This window comes from Bos mutus, chromosome 17 (assembly GCF_027580195.1).
Source record: "Bos mutus isolate GX-2022 chromosome 17, NWIPB_WYAK_1.1, whole genome shotgun sequence".
In the NCBI taxonomy this organism is placed as follows: domain Eukaryota; kingdom Metazoa; phylum Chordata; class Mammalia; order Artiodactyla; family Bovidae; genus Bos; species Bos mutus.
The window spans coordinates 1,259,625-1,275,654 of NC_091633.1; the positions used below are offsets into that span (position 1 = coordinate 1,259,625).

Consider the following 16,030-nt stretch of genomic DNA (forward strand, 5'->3'; position numbering starts at 1 on the left):
TGCTGGTGCGATTGTCTCTCTGCAGATGAGGTGGCGTGTGTTGTGCCTTCAGAGTGTAAGAAGTACTGTGGCATGCAGGCCAGCTGCAGCCCCATCGCCTACCCCCTGCTGGTGGTGGAGCTTCTGCCTAGCGGTAAGCAGTGGAGCTGTGCCTGGGGCTGGGAGCGGAGGGTCCGAAGTAAGGGCCCCAGGGGAGGTGAGGCTGTGGCAGAGGCCCTCTGCGTCGCTGGAGCCTCGGGGCCTCCTCTTGCTTCCTCACTTGGACTCTCGGGTCTCACGGGCATCTGCACCCACAGAGCCTGTACCCTCCCCACGCTGCCACCACAGATGGTTCCTGGAGACACAGGGGAGCAAGGCGGCATCCCGCTGGCAGGGAGCTCGGGCCAGTGGGACGACAGAGGGGTGGCTTTCCTCTCACCTGCTTCCCCACCTCCAGAGGAGCCAAGCCAAGAGTACAGGCTTCTTAAAATTCCACATTAGCTTTGTGTACCAGCAGGCCAACAACATGGAGACATTGATTCCCCTGAAATACGATGTAGACAGCTCCCACTGAAGGAAGCGCCAGCCGCCCCACAGCTCAGGAAGGAGGTTACCTGGCTTCTCCAGCTGAGCCTCTGTCTGTGCGCGGGTGCTGCGGCCTGGGCCGTGGGGCAATGGGAGGGCTGCGTGGCCTGGCCCACGTCCCTGGTGAATCGGGGTGGGGGGCACTATTGCACGGGCTCTGTTACCCCCCAGGCTCTCCTGACTGCAGGAGGGACTCACTCACAGAAGTCCCTGCTGCTGAGCAGCCTTTCAGGCCAGAAGCTGAGCTCGTCGTGTTTACAGCTAGCGTCTGCTGGGTGCTTGCCTGGTGTTGGGCGCTGTCTTCACCGTAAAAACAGCCCTGTGTGGGAAGCGCTTTTAAACCCACCTTGCAGGTGGGAACGGTGAGGCCCAGGAGCTGCGTCACTTGCTTAATGGCCTGGCCCTCTGGGTCTCATGTGTTAAAGGGGGACAGCGGTGGTTTCCTTTCTACAGGGCTGCAGGGGGGCCGTCAGGCTGATGTCCAGAGTGACCACTCTGGTTATAAGGACCCAGCCGGAGACTGCGAGGCTTGTCACCGAGCAAGGGCAGGCTTCATGCATGGACCCATCTTGGCTGGACTGCCACCCTGCGCGAGATTCAGCGTGTGGGAATGCTCCTCGGCAGGCTTCGGGCACCTCCTGGGGCGGCCGGGGAGCTGGAGGCCCAGGCGGTGTCCTTCTCCCGCAGGCGTCTGCGGCTTGGTGGTGTCCGCCCTCTGGGCCTCCCTCATGTCTGGGCGGCCGGGGAGCTGGAGGCCCAGGCGGTGTCCTTCCCTCTGGGCCTGGTGTCCGCCCTCCCTCATGTCCTCCCTGACCGCCGTATACAGTAGTGCCAGCGCCGTGTTCACCATGGACATCTACCCCCAGATGCGGCCGACGGCCACTAAAAAGGAGCTCATGATAACAGGAAGGTGAAGTACTCCTCTAATCTCACGGGTTTCTGCTGTCAGTGAAATGATGCCCCCGATAACTCATTACGTTATACATTTAGGCTCTCAGAACTGACTCAGTAGAAAAGAGCCTGATGCTGGGAAAGATCGAAGGTGGGAGGAGAAGGCGACGACAGAGGATGAGATGGTTGGATGGCATCACCGACTCAATGGACATGAGCTTCAGTAAACTCCGGGAGTTGGTGATGGACGGGGAGGCCTGGCGTGCTGGGGTTTATGGGGTCGCAAGGAGTTGGACACGACTGAGCGACTGAGCTGAACTGTGTGTAGAGCTAGCGCTTTTACACGTGGTATGGTGCTGTTTGTTTTTGTTGCAGTTTTGCAGTGAAGATGTATTGCTTTTATAATCACAAAGGGAAGTGTTTATACTTGGGAGAAAATTAAGTGGTGAGACAGTGATAATGAGCATAGTTTATTAACGTACCCCCAAAGTAGTCCTTATGAACGAGCGTGTTTCATTATTCCAGGGTCTCTCTAAGTCCTCAGGACAGCCTTTAAAGGTAAATTTTAGTTCTTGTTCTTACTGTACAAATGGGGGTAGTGGCTCAGAAAAGGGAGCTGGTCTGCCTGACCACGTGGTAAGCAGAACTCACCCGTCTCAGGGCTACACCATCCACCAGGAGGCCACAAATGCTGGGCATAACACAGGGGTACGAACGTGCAGACACAGGCCTTGTCATCTCCGTAGGGTGACCCACCTCGAGCCCCACACGCTGAACTTGGCCTGCGTTGAACCTCAAATGCTCTCTGCGCTCCGCGCCTCTTGCTCACTGTCTTACCTGTGTGACCCCTGCAAATTGAGTTTGCTGTGACATTTTGATTAGCATTTCACTCTTTAAAAAGCACTTTTGTGAGAAACTTTAAGAAACAGATACAAGTTTTATGTAAATTGTTATAGGACACGGGGAGAAAGAGAAGACATACTCATTTTATAAAGCTCAAAATATTGATGCCAAAACCTAACAAGTACAGCACAGAAGAAATTAAAACTAAAGCTTCATCTCACTGTTAAATACCAATGCAAAAATGGTTAATAAAATAGTGGACACAAATCCAACAAAATACTAAAAAGAACAGAATGACATTTCATTGCCAGCTGTGGTTATTTTCCAGAAGTGCAAGAGTGGTTCAATATTAGAAAGTGTGGTAACACACCTCACCATATTAATGGATCAAAAGAGGAAAATCATATATATCCAGATGATGAAAAAGTATTTCATAAAGTAGGTACCTTTCAACCCAGTAAAATATATCTGTATCACCCTAAAAATCAAGTCATGTCTGATGGAGCTAGAAAGAAAAGAGGAGAGAATGTCCCTGCTCACCGCTGTATTTATACTACCACATGTGTGAAATGCAGCGGATCATACGTGTGAACGTAGGCCTACAGGTGAAGCTAGCAGACAAAGACTTTGAAATAACCAGGGTTAATATGTACAAGAAAATAGATGCAAAGAATTGGGAACTTTCCCAAAGAATTAGAATTTGTAAAAATGAGGAGGTCTGGAATTGAAAAACAAGTATCTGAAATTAAGAACTCAGTGGTGGAGACTTCCCTGCTCGTCCAGTGGTTAAGAATCCCCCTCGCAAAGCGGGGGAGGCAGGCTTGATCCCTGGTCAGGGACCCCACATACCTCAGGGTAACTAAGCCCACGTGCTATGAAGGATCCTACGTTACACAGAGACCCTGCGCGCTGCAGCGAACAATGACGCAGCCAAACGAATGAGTTAGAAAAGAAGACAGCTCGATGGGTTAACAAGGGATTGGCTGAAGCAGAAGACACAGTAAGTGGCTTGAAAATGGGTCAGTCAGCAATATCCAAAATAAAGCATGAAGAAAAAAGGCGCACGGGGGACACAGATGGCTGTGATACGTTATGTCTCTGGGATTATATATGTGTGACCGCAGAAGCCATTTCGAAAAGATGACAACCAAGAATGTTCCAAATGTCTGGACAACTATCCAGAGACGCAAGAAATCCCACAGATCTCTGGCAGGATAGATCCAAAGGAGACCGTACCCAGACCGTGTGGTGGTGGAGCTGCTGGAGATGGAGACAGGAGACCTGTAGAGCAGCCAGAAGGAAGTGAATCGCATCGCCTCCAAAAGGGCGACAGAGACGCATAGTGGAGTTTTCAGCAGAAACTGTAGAGGCTGGGAGACAGTGGGATGACATCCTCAAGTGCTAGGAACACACTGCCCACCTGAAGTTCAGTACCCATCAGAATAGCCTCCGGAGTGAAAGTGAAACAAACATGTTTTCTGATAAATGCAAGTTGAGAGAATGTATTCCATTGGAATTTCATGATAAGAAATACCAAAGGAAAAGACTCTGATGCTGGAGGGATTGAGGGCAGGAGGAGAAGGGGACGCCAGAGGATGAGATGGCTGGATGGCATCACTGACTCGATGGACTTGAGTCTGAGTGAACTCTGGGAGTTGGTGATGCACAGGGAGGCCTGGCGTGCTGCGATTCATGGGGTCGCAAAGAGTCGGACACGACTGAGCGACTGAACTGAACTGAACTGAAAGGGGAGTCTTAGGCTGCAGGAAAAATAACCCGGATGGAAGACTGACCTTCAGAGAAGGATGGAGAGTACCATAAAGGGTGAGTATATGGGACATGGAAGAGAGCGGGTGCTGACAGCAGTAAGCAAAGACGTCCGTGGGGCAGCAACAGGGGGGAGCGGGTGCTGACAGCAGTAAGCAAAGACGTCCGTGGGGCAGCAACACGGGGGAGCGGGTGCTGACAGCAGTAAGCAAAGACGTCCGTGGGGCAGCAACACGGGGGCAGGACACACCAGGAATCCCAGAGGGAGCGAGAAGGGGCTGCACGGAGTGTAAACAGCCTCAGGCTCTCTGGTACCAGACTGAGGCGTGTCAAGGGTGCATGTGTGGCCTCTAGACTGAGCGATATAAGGACAGTTCAAGGATGTGTAACAAGTCAGTAAAATATGAACTAGCCAATAAAATATTTGATTAGCCCAAAAGAAGTCAGAAGAATAAAAATTAAGTGAAAGCTAGGTCGAACAGAAAACAATCGAGCGCTTTCCCTGGGTCCAGTGGTTAAGACTCTGGTTCCAATGCAGGGGCTCACGTTGAATCCCTGGTCAGGGAACAGATCTCACATGCCTTGAGGTGTGGGGGGAAAAAGAAAAGAAAAAAATAGGCTGTGTACATGTACCACGTATTCTTTATTCATTCACCTGTTGACAAACATTTAGGCTTTCCTATGTCCTGGCTATTAAAAACAGGTAAAGTGTACAGCGATCTCTTCAAGGTAGCGATCCGTGTTTCCTTTCGATATATACCCAGAAGTGGAATCGCCAGGTCATGTGGTATTTCATGCAAAGATGGGCACAATAAAGGACAGAAATGGTACGGACTTAACAGAAGCAGAAGATATTAAGAAGAGGTAGCAAGAATACTCAGAGGAACTATACAAAAAAGATCTTAATGACCCAGATAACTACAATTGTCTGATCGCTCACCCAGAGCCAGACATCCTGGAATGTGAAGTCAAGTGGGCCTTGGGAAGCATCACTATGAACAAAGCTAGTGGAGGTGATGAAATTCGAGTTGAGCTATTTCAAATCCTAAAAGATGAAGCTGTTAAAGTGCTGCAGTCAATGTGCCAGCAAATTTTGGAAAACTCAGCAATGGCTACATGACTGGAAAAGTTAAGTTTTCATTCCAATCCCAAAGAAGGGCAATGCCAAAGAATGTTCAAACTACCACACGTTTGCACTCATCTCACACGCTAGCAAAGTAATGCTCAAAATTCTCCAAGTCAGGCTTCAACAGTACCTGAACCATGAACTTCCAGATGTTCAAGTGGGATTTAGAAAAGGTAGAGGAACCAGAGATCAAATTGCCAACATCTGCTGGATCATCAAAAAAGCAAGAGAGTTCCAGAAAAATATCCACTTCTGCTTTATTGGCTACACCAAAGCCTTTGACTGTGTGGATCACAATAAACTGTGGGAAATTCTGAAAGAGATGGGAATACCAGAACACCTGACCTGCCTCTTGAGAAACCTGTATGCAGGTCAGGAAGCAACAGTTCGAACTGGACATGGAACAGACTGGTTCCAAACAGGAAAAGGAGTACGTCAAGGCTGTATATTGTCACCCTGCTTTTTTAACTTCTATGCAGAGTACATCATGAGAAACACTGGGCTGGAGGAAGCACAAGCTGGAATCAAGATTGCCGGGAGAAATATCAATAACCTCAGATATGTAGCTGACACCACCCTTCTGGCAGAAAGTGAAGAAGAGCCTCTTCATAAAAGTGAAAGAAGAGAGTGAAGAAGTTGGCTTAAAACTCAACATTCAGAAAACTAAGATCACGGCATCCGGTCCTGCCACTTCATGGGAAATAGATGAGAGACAGTGGAAACAGTGAGAGACTTTATTTTCTTGGGCTCGAAAATCACTGCAGATGGTGACTGCAGCCGTGAAATTAAAAGACACTTGGTCCTTGGAAGAAAAGCTATGACCAACCTAGACAGCATATTAAAAAGAGACATTAGTTTGCTGACAAATGTCCGTCTAGTCAAGGCTGTGGTTTTTCCAGTGGTCATGTATGGATGTGAGAGTTGGACTATAAAGAAACCTGAGTGATGAAGAATTGGTGCTTTTGAACTGTGGTGTTGGAGAAGACTCTTCAGAGTCCCTTGGACAGCAAGGAGATCAAACTGGTCAGTCCTAAAGGAAATCAGTTCTGAATATTCATTGGAAGGACTGATGCTGAAGCTGAAACTCCAGTACTTTGGCCACCTGATGCAAAGAACTGACTCATTGGAAAACACCCTGATGCTGGGAAAGATTGAAGGCGGGAGGAGAAGGGGACGACAGAGGATGAGATGGTTGAATGGCATCACCGACTCGATGGACATGAGTGTGAGTGAGCTCTGAGAGTTGGTGATGAACAGGGAGGCCTGGCGTGCTGCAGTCCATGGGGTCGCAAAGAGTCAGACAGGACTGGGCGACTACTGGAACTAGCCTGAGCTGTAGTTCTGTTTTTGGTTTCTTGAGGCGCCTCCGTCCTGTTTTCCGTAGCGGCTGCACCAGCTTACGCTCGCACCAGCGTCCCCAGCGCCCCTTTCTCCCCTCCCCACCGGCACGTGTCATCTCTCGTCTTTCTGACGGCAGCCCTTCTAGCGGGTATGAGACGGCATCGCACTGTAGTTCTTGCCTCTCCCTGATGAGTGGTGCTGAGCGCCTTTTCATGTACCCGTTGGCCATCTGAATATCTTCTTTGGAACAATGTTTACCAGGTCCTTGTGCATTTTTAATTCTATTATTGCTGCTGTTAAAGTTGTCCAAGTTCCTCTTCTTTCTGATCAGAAGTCATCTATAATTCATAGTACTGCTCTGTGTATGTAATGCGTCTTCTTTCCTGGATTTTTACAATTTTCTCTTCGTTTTTGGTTTTCAGCAGTTTTGTTATGGATGTGCTGGTTGGGTTTTGCTGAAATTCTTAATCTGCAAATTAATGTTTTTCACCAGATCTGGGAAATTGTTGACCATTATCTCTCTGCATGTCTGTCTGCTGCGTCCCTCTTCTGCTTACACACATATTAGCCTTTTGATATTGTCCACAGCTCATGGAGGCACTGTTTATTTTTAAAATTTTTTTCTCTGTGTTCTTCAGTTTCGATTTTCATCACAGTCTCCCTTGAGGATATTGGCCCTTTCTTCTGCCATTTCCAATTTACTGTTAAGGCCAACCTGTGAATTTTTCATTTCATATTTTCAACTGGAATTCTAGTTCTGGAGTGTCTGTTTTGTTGGTTTTAAAATTTTCTCTAGTATTCCATTTTCTGCCTTGATTTCCCATCTATTCACTCATAACTATCATTTCGTCCAAATTCTTTAAGATAACTGTAGTAGTTGCTTTGAAGCCTGTGGTCATTTTAATACCTGAACCATCTTGCGGTTGATTTCTTTTGACGTCTGTTTTCCTTGACTGTAGGTTACATTTTCTTTCTTCTCCCCATTCATAGAAAAGTTTTATTATATACTTAACATTGTAGATAATAGTAGAAATTCTGGATCATGTTCCTCTGAAGAATATTGGCTTTTGTTCAAGTATGCAGGTAAATTCCTAGCCGATTCCCTTGAACTTAAGGAGGCCTCTTTTTTTTTCAAATTAATTTAATTTTTATTGAAGGATAATTGCTCTATGGAATCTTGTTGTTTTCTGTCAAACCTCAGCATGAATCAGGCGTAGGTATACACGTCTCCCCTCCTTGTGAACCTCCCTCCCATCTCCGTCCCCACCCCACCCCTCTAGGCTGACACAGGGGGCCTGGCATTCATGCTTGGTCAGTGTGACTCTGCGGAGAAGGCAATGGCACACCACTCCAGTACTCTTGCCTGGAAAATCCCATGGACGGAGGAACCTGGTAGGCTGCAGTCCATGGGGTCGCTAGGAGTTGGACACGACTGAGCGACTTCCCTTTCACTTTTCACTTTCACGCATTGGAGAAGGAAATGGCAACTCACTCCAGTGTTCTTGCTTGGAGAATCCCAGGGACGGGGAGCCTGGTGGGCTGCCGTCTATGGGTCACACAGAGTCAGACACGACTGACGTGACTTAGCAGCAGCAGCAGCAGTGTGACTCTGCGTCAGTTTTCTCTAGTCATGTAGCGAATTCTTAGTCCCGGACACACTCTCTGCTTTCAGTGGAAAGCCCTAGGCGGTTCCCTCTGCAGGCAATGGAATCTTTGCTCAGCCTTTTCTGTCTCTCACCAGTTGCTTGGTTGCTCGTTGTGGACTGTTGGGCAGCTTTCCCGCATGAGCAGCCGAGGGCGTAAGGGAGCTGACAGCAGTCTGTAAAGTCAGGCGCGTCAGTGCTCCATTTGAAGTGTGTACAAGTGCGTTATCCCTCAAGGAAGTAACGTTTTCCATGTATTGTATATTGTAAGCATGACCACCTCAAGACACACCCTCCAAATGTGATGAAAATCTACGCACGATCCAGTCCAGAAGTTGAAGGGGTTTTAAGAACCCTCGGGCCCCGTTAGTGTTTAGGGGTATGCTGTCTCCTCTGCCACACTTAAGGAACGGGCATCCAAATGTACCCTAAGGAGTGATTAGAACTAGCTCATAGTTTATGGTTTGCAGGTGTTCTATTGGCAGGTTAAACAGACAAGCACAAACCCCTCAGTGTCGCTGACCTTCGGTTGAACTTGCAGGCTCTTTGTTATAGTCCTGCTCGCCGTCTCGGTCGCCTGGGTGCCTGCCCTGCAGGTGGCTCACAGGGAGCAGCTGTTTGAGTACATGCACACGCTGCTCAGCTACCTGACGCCACCCGTGGCCGCCACGTTCCTGCTGGCCGTCTTCTGCAAGAGGGTCACTGAGCAGGTAGGTGGCTCACACCGCGGGGTGGGCGGGTGGGAGCAGGCTCCGCCCTCCCAAGGCCGCCCGCCTCCGGCCCTGCCTTGCACGGGGCAGAGCACGTGGGGCCCTCCTGCACGCTTGTCTAGCCGCAGGAGGGCCCTCTGCTGTTGGCCTCTGCAGGAGGATGCTTTCCTGCTCAGAGATGTCAGACGCTCAGGGGGATGTTCAGCCCCAGGCTCCTACCACCTTCCCTTCACGAAGACCATCTCTTCACCACATGTAGAACTAGATAAAGGTCCCAACTAACGGTTCGATCATCTCACCCGTGAGACTGGAAGCACGGTTTGCCAGAACCTTTTCACTGGTTAGTTGAGTCACATCCGGACTTGTTTTTCCTGCCTTGCACGCATTCTGAGCTCAGCGCCTCTGAGACCTGGCTCCTGCCTGCCCACCAGCCCTGGCTGCTCCGCATGCAGCCCCCGGGCCTGGGTGCTGCTGGTCACGTGCGGTGCTGACTGCCTGTCCCCTGCCCTCTGTGGCCCCTGTCCTTCCCCACGGAGTCTTTGCTTTGCCGTGAGACTCTTTGTCCACCTCCATTTGGCTGCTGCCTCCTGCAGGCTCAGGCCAGGTGTTCAGTCCTCCAGGCCAGTTGGCTAGAGCTTTCTGCTCTGCTCAGCTTGTGGGTGCACGCTCAGTCACTCAGTTGTGTCTGATTCTTTGTGACCCCCGTGGACTGTAGCCCACCAGGCTCCTCTGTCCATGGGATTTTCCAGACAAAAATACTGCAGTAGGTTGCCGTTTCCTTCTCCAGGAGATCTTCCCAACCCAAGGATTAAACCTACATGAGACCTGAGTCTCGTGCATTGGCGTGGATTCTTTACCACCAAGCCACGGCTCAGCTCACCAGGACTCAGTTTAGCACCAAGAATGGGGTGAGGGGGCGTCTGGGTTCTGAAAATGCTCCTCCCTGTGCTTGCTTGGGAGGGGCGTGGGCAAGAGGAGCAGGCGGTCAGAACGGTCTGCCTCCCACCTCTGAGTCACTCTCGGGGTGTTGGGGCTGCCACCAAGGGAAACTGGGGAGCTTGTCAGTGGCTGTCCGGCTACCCTGGTCCAAGGTTACAGCATGTTGTGGGTCCCTTTCTTGGCCTGGAGAACTTCTCCAGGCCCTCTCTCTCACCCTCATCTGTCCCTCGGTCTTCCCTTTCCTGCACGTCTCCTTCAATAAATGGGGCCTGTGGACCACTCTCCTGGCCTTTGGTTTCAGTTCTTTCTCCAGGACTCTTCCTGCACACACTGCATCCTCTGCCTCCTCCGACATCCAGCCGTCCCTGAGACTGGCTCCAAGCCCAAGTCCAAGTCCTTAGGCTGAGGAGTACAATGTCTCTGTGGAGGAGACAGACGGTACCCAGTGAACAGATAGGATTTCTGAGAGTGGGGTAGTGCTGCTTAAAAGTAAAGAAGGGGAGGGGAAAGTAAAGAAGCATGGAGGTGAGCAGGGCAGATGCTGGGGGCAGGGCGTGGAGCACAAGGACATCAGCCAAGGTCGTGGGAGATTTCTCCTAAGAAAGTGGCCTAGAACCTGCATCCTGAAGGGCGAGCCAGAACCACCGAGATCTGGGGAGAGACCGAAGCAGGAAGAAGGGCACGTGCAGAGGCTTGGCAGACAGGGAAAGGGCATGCCTGGTGGCTGGAGGGGACCGACAGGAGGGCGGAGCCAGGTGAGGTCAGCGGAGCAGCTGAGCCTTGCTTCTCAGGGCGGCCAGGAGAAGCCACAAGGGCTTCTGCAGAGACAGGGCACTCCCTGACCCATGCTTCGAAGAGCTCACGCGGGCTCCTCGGACTGCGGGCGAGGAGAGACCAGGAAGGGAGGCCCCGTGTGAGAGACAGCGGACGATCGTGACGGAGGTGGTCTCCGTGGGAGTGACAGCATGACTCACTGGTCGATCGAGGGCAGGGCAGGGTTGGGGGGGAAGGGGCCAGGGACGTCTCCTGGGTCTGTGCCTGAGTAGCTGGGGAGATGGAGGTGCCCCCACCGCAGCAGGCGAGACAGGTCTTCTCGGACACTGTTTGGGATGTGTCTTCGTCGTCTGACTTCGACGTGTCTCCAGTGTTCCCTGAGTTCTCCGATGGACTTGGTAGAGTGTGCGCGCCTCTCGGTCTTTGTTCGTCCGGGCGGTGTCGTCTCCCGCTGCCGAGACGGCTCTGCAGGGCGCGTGAAGCCCTTGCTGTGCCGGGCTCAGCTTAGACCCAGACGACTCGGCTCAGGCCACCCTGCTCCCGGTGACTTGGGCTCCTCCTCTGCAGGGCGCCTTCTGGGGGTTGGCCAGCGGCCTTGTGATCGGCTCCTGTCGCATGCTGTCCGAGTTTGCCTACGGGCCCTGGAGCTGCTCCGTGAACAGGAAGTGCCCCCGGATCATCTGCGGCGTGCACTACCTCTACTTCGCCATGATCCTCTTCACCATCAGCCTCATCACTGTCCTGGGCATCTCCATGTTCACCGTGCCGATTCCAGACAAACATGTGAGTGCTGCCGTGGGCGTGCTCTGGGGCCGACCTGCGGGCCCTGCGTCCTGGGAGCAGCTTGGGAGAAAAGCGGCTGAAGAGAAGCGGGAGGGCTGGGGGTCGGGGTGACATACGGGTCAGAAACAGGCAAGTAACCTCCTTGCCTTAAGCACAGAGCTGAACTAAAAGGTGATCCTCCAATGAAGCATTCACCCAGAGTGAGACGTTTGACTTTCAAAATACAAATTTTCTGTGAAGCACTGAGGTCGCTCACTCTGGTGTGAGTTCATAGAAGCAGGGTCGTCCTGGCCGCCCGCCTGGCCAGTGGGGGTGCGGGTGGGGGTGGGGCGACAGGAATGCCCGCAGAGCTGTGGCCAGCGGCCCGCACGCCCCTTCTCCTGTCCGGCCGCTTGCCCTGCCCAGGAAGAGGCGTCTGCCACTCTAGTTGGAATATAAAATGCCTGGGCTCCGAGGAGTGCGGTCACTTGTCCGTGACTCCAGAGCCAGCCAGCGGCCTGCTGGGCCTGAGCAGACGCCGCTGTGTCACCTGTACAGGCGTGGCCAGTGGGCCCAGCAGGACCCCCAGGCTTGGCTGAGCTGGAGGCCAGCAGGGAGGGTCCGGGGAAGAGAAGGGAGGCGGCGCTTGGAGGGAGGGGCCTGTGAGACACACGCCCTGGGGTCTGGACGGGAGCTGGGCCGGGAACATGCCTCTGCTCCGGCCGCTTTCTGCGCCTGCAGACACCTGCAGAGTGTGAGTGGGAGAGCCCTGCCGGGGCCAGGACACCGAGTACCCAGGATGAGGCAGGCCAAGCCTCCCCTGGGCTGTGTGTGAGCGCTCGTCTCTGACAGCCAGGAGGTTCTTCCAGCAGGAAATCAGCCCCTGGGTCCACCCTGTGGGTGACCCAGGAGCAGCAGACCAGGGGTGCGGGGCCGCTTCTCCCAGCCTGGAGGGCACAGCTTCCTGGACCTCGGTCGCCAGAAGGTGCGCTGAGCATGTGCCTCGTGCCGCCAGTGTCCAGCCCAGGACACTGAGCTCGCCCTTCGCGAGGCCAGAACTGAAACCCGGGGTTCCTGAGCACCACGCTTTCCCCACCCCTTCCTTCCTCCCTTGTTGGAACCAATGACCACACCTCTTTTCAGTCCCTGGAGACCCTGGTGCCCAGCTGTGACACCATAAACCCCGACAATAGGGCCCTGGTGGCAACAGGCCCCTTGTCTCCCCTCAGCTCCACCGCCTCTGTTGGAGTTTGCGGAACAGCCAGGAGGAGAGGGTGGACCTGGATGAGGACACAGAGGTGAAGAGCCCCGAGCCCCAGGCACAGCCAGGTGAGAGGCCGGAAGCCAGCGACTGGAGGGGCCTGCTCCCGCCCACAAGCCCGCGGTCTCCACGCCCAGAAGCGCCTCGAGGCGGAGGCCCCGTGATGCCTCCGAGACCCCTCTCTGGGGTTCTGGCCCAGGAATATGGAGGTGGGAGGCGTCAGCAGATGCAGGGGGAGCGGGGGAGGGTCTGGCACAAAGCGAGGGGCGGAGAAACAGAAGCGTCTGGCAATCTAGAAGTGTCTGCGGTGGGGCGGGAGGGATGCACGGATTACCGTGTGCCCCAGGATGGGGTGGGGGAGGGACAGTGGGTCACGGCACTCTCACAGCGGTTCAAGCCAGAGGCTCCTGGGCGCAGGCGGGCATTGTCCGCAAGGAGTGGTGGGCAGCTGCCCCCGCGAGGGCGCCAGGGACACCGCTGCAGACACCTGAGTTTCAGTCCCAGCAGGGAGAGTGTCCAGGAGAGGCTTGGGTCGGGGTCTCCAGGAGGCCCAGGGGAAAGCGCTCAGCAGGGGGGTCAGAGAGGCGTGTGCGGCCGCGGGGAGGGCACCCGCACCTCCTGAAGCACTGACGCAAGCAGATAAAGCCTAACGGGATTAGCGCTGAGTCTGCAGCCAGGGACCGGGGCGGCGGGGGGGGCGCCGAGGGGACGCTGTGGCAGGCATGTCTGGGGGACATCGTCCTGGGGCCCCACCTCCACTCCTGCCAGGGACCCTCTCCTGACACCTACAGCCAGGCGGCCCCGGGTCTCTGGAGGGTGCCAGGCTCTCGGGAGTGCTCTCCCTGGGGGACGGGGGAACTGCTCGTCAGGGCCACACGTGCAGGGTGTGTCCCTGGGGCCCCTCGCAGTCCTGTCCTCAGTCGTGGGTGGACGACCACGAGGACGCTGGTGCACACCTGCCGTGCATGTGGGATGTGCCAGCCGCTGGGTGTGACGGGCCATTGTCGTCCTGGTTCACAGATGGGGAGACTGCGGCCCCACCCAGAAGTGTCTGCCCCGGCTCCGCACACCACCCAGCAGTGGTGGGGCTGGGAGGTCGGGCACGGGCAGGCTGACTGCAGAGCACATGCTCGCGGCCACTGGCCTGTCCTGCCTCCCTTCAGATAGCCCTTGGGTTGTGGCCGCATGGGGGGTCAGCCCTCTGGGCCTGGCGGCTGACAACAGCATCTGAGAGGCCAGGCCTCTCACCGCCACGCAGGCCCTCGTCTCTGGGGTCCCCGGCGGCAGCCCCTCCCCCGTGACACAGGCCCCTGGAACACCGGCCGGCGAGCTCCACGATCCCGGTGCTGCCTCAGCCTCGGGGCACAGCTGGCGCGGCCGCTGCCCAAGGGGGTGAGACGCAGAGCAGGTCGCCGCACGCACTGCTGGACACACTGCTTGTCGTCGTCAGGGAGGGCACCGTTCCTGGCTGTGTGCGCTCGGAGCTGGCCGTGGTGCTGGCCTGCGCGGCCGCACTGCCAGACACCAGAAGGACGGCTAAGCCCCAGGGGGAGGCGTTTCACTGATTTGGCCCAGAGATACGGATGGAAATTTGCCTATAGTTCCTGGGCCTCCCCCTGCTCCTGGAGAAAACATTTCCCCTTCCAAGGACCCGGAAGGTCCTTGGGTCAGGCCTTGAGGCTGGTACTGCCTGGAGAAGACACTCCCAGGGCTGCTAAGCAGAGAGAGCAGGGCAGCGGGGCTCTTCTGTCCTCCGAGGAGCAGCCTCTTGCCCTGGACCTGCAGAGCTGGGCTCGGTGTAGGCCCTCAGGGGAGGCCTGCCCTGTGCCAGCTGGGCTCTGGGCTGGCTGAAGTCTCTGCTGATGATAGGCGAGCGTGATCCCCCAGCCCCACTCTCTGTGCCCCTGAGGCTGGTGGGAGGCACTCCACAGCCAGGGCTGAGGCTTACTGTCCGCACGGGGAGCCGGTCCACTGGGCTCCCTTCAGGGCTCCCCACGAGACGCCAGACCCTGGGAAGACCCCTCCTGTGTGTGGCCTCCTGACTGTGCCCATCCCCTCGGTTCCAGACACGTTCGTAGAGGACAGGGGCTGCCTCTGGAAGGCCTGGGACGTGTTCTGTGGCCTGGAGTTGCTGCCCAGCCCCAAGCTGGCCCCGGAAGAGGTGGGCGTGCCTGAGACGGAGCAGAATGACATGGCTGAAGGGACGGCGCACCGTGCCACGTCGGGAGGGACAGAGGAGAGGGAGGCGCCGGAGGAGCGGCTCCTCTGGAGCAAGGCGCTCGGGCTCTGCGGGCTGCTCCTGGTGCTGCTCACGGCGCTCTGCCACATCTACTTCCACTAGCGGCCGCGCGGGAGGGGGCCTGGGGCGGCCCGGACGAGGGGCCTGGCTCACACCGCCCAGCATGCGCCCTGAGCCCCAGGGCGGCAAGGCCCGCGGCGAGGGCAGGGCCCGCGGGCGAGCACGCCTCCTCTGCTCGCTGAGCCACGCCCTCAGATGGCTGCACACAGGCGCTGGCTTCCACGCTGGCTCTGGCGTTTCGCCTCTTGAGACCCTTGGGAGCCTTGCCTGTGTTTGCTGCCACCGTTTCCTTCCTGTGCCCACCTCCACTGGCAGTGCCCTCTCCTCCTCTGGAAAGGTACGCTGCTGGCAAAGATGCCCACCCACAGGGGCTGAGCCCACTGCCGAAGGTCACACAGGCAGGGCTTGCATGGACAGAGGCGTTGGCACCTGCCTGGACGGTGGTGGGCTGAGCTGGTCCCTGCCTGAGGACCAGGCCTCCCTGCAGCTCGCTTCTGTCTGGCTGCGCCCCTTGGGGACAGATGGAGAGGAAACACCCCTCCTTGCCGAGCTCCGCCTGGTCCCTCTCAGTCTGCCTGCTCCTGGGAGGCGAGCCCTGGGCTGGATCCCCTTGGCAGTCAGGTAGAGGCCACTCCTGGGCTGTGTCCTTGCAGGGGCGCCCTCAGCCACCCCGTCCTCTTTCTTCTTCTCAGACCAGAATAAATGAATCTTTAGAAAAAGTCTCAGATACGTCAAAGGGGTTTGTGGGAGGCCTACCAGCGTTGCAAAAACCACCCTCTGAAGGTGTGGTCAGAACCAGCCCGTCTTTCCCCGTTCAGTCCTTCAGCGGACATGTCTGAGTGCCTACTGTGCGCCAGCACTGCTGGGAACCCTCACGGGCAGGGCTCATGGTCTCGGGAAGCAGAGCGAAGCACCAGTGGGGATGGCCGGTGCGGAGGGTGGGCCCACTGTTCCCTGCCGGGGTCATCACCACCTTCAAGCTGTGGACCCAGCCCAGGTGGAAGGACCAGGATCAGCCACACTCCACAGAAGAGGAGACTGAGCTCAGTCAGGAAACCCAGTAGAGGCGGCCTCTGCACACACGCACAGCGGCAGGGGCGCCCCAGGGAA

At 55.5% G+C, this 16,030-nt stretch overlaps 1 protein-coding gene across 1 annotated transcript in view; it reads left to right on the top strand.

The window, feature by feature from the left end:
• Positions 1–14,962, top strand: part of LOC102283818 (sodium/glucose cotransporter 1) — a 49,918-nt gene extending 34,956 nt beyond the window's left edge. The window contains exons 12-21 of the mRNA XM_070386704.1: positions 26–133; positions 1,252–1,474; positions 8,717–8,885; positions 11,166–11,381; positions 12,590–12,689; positions 12,759–12,830; positions 12,968–13,061; positions 13,928–14,137; positions 14,453–14,541; positions 14,688–14,962. Of these exons, the coding sequence (XP_070242805.1) occupies positions 26–133; positions 1,252–1,474; positions 8,717–8,885; positions 11,166–11,381; positions 12,590–12,689; positions 12,759–12,830; positions 12,968–13,061; positions 13,928–14,137; positions 14,453–14,541; positions 14,688–14,962 (1,556 nt within the window). The remainder of the gene's footprint in view (positions 1–25; positions 134–1,251; positions 1,475–8,716; positions 8,886–11,165; positions 11,382–12,589; positions 12,690–12,758; positions 12,831–12,967; positions 13,062–13,927; positions 14,138–14,452; positions 14,542–14,687) is intronic.
• Positions 14,963–16,030: the final 1,068 nt, after the last annotated feature.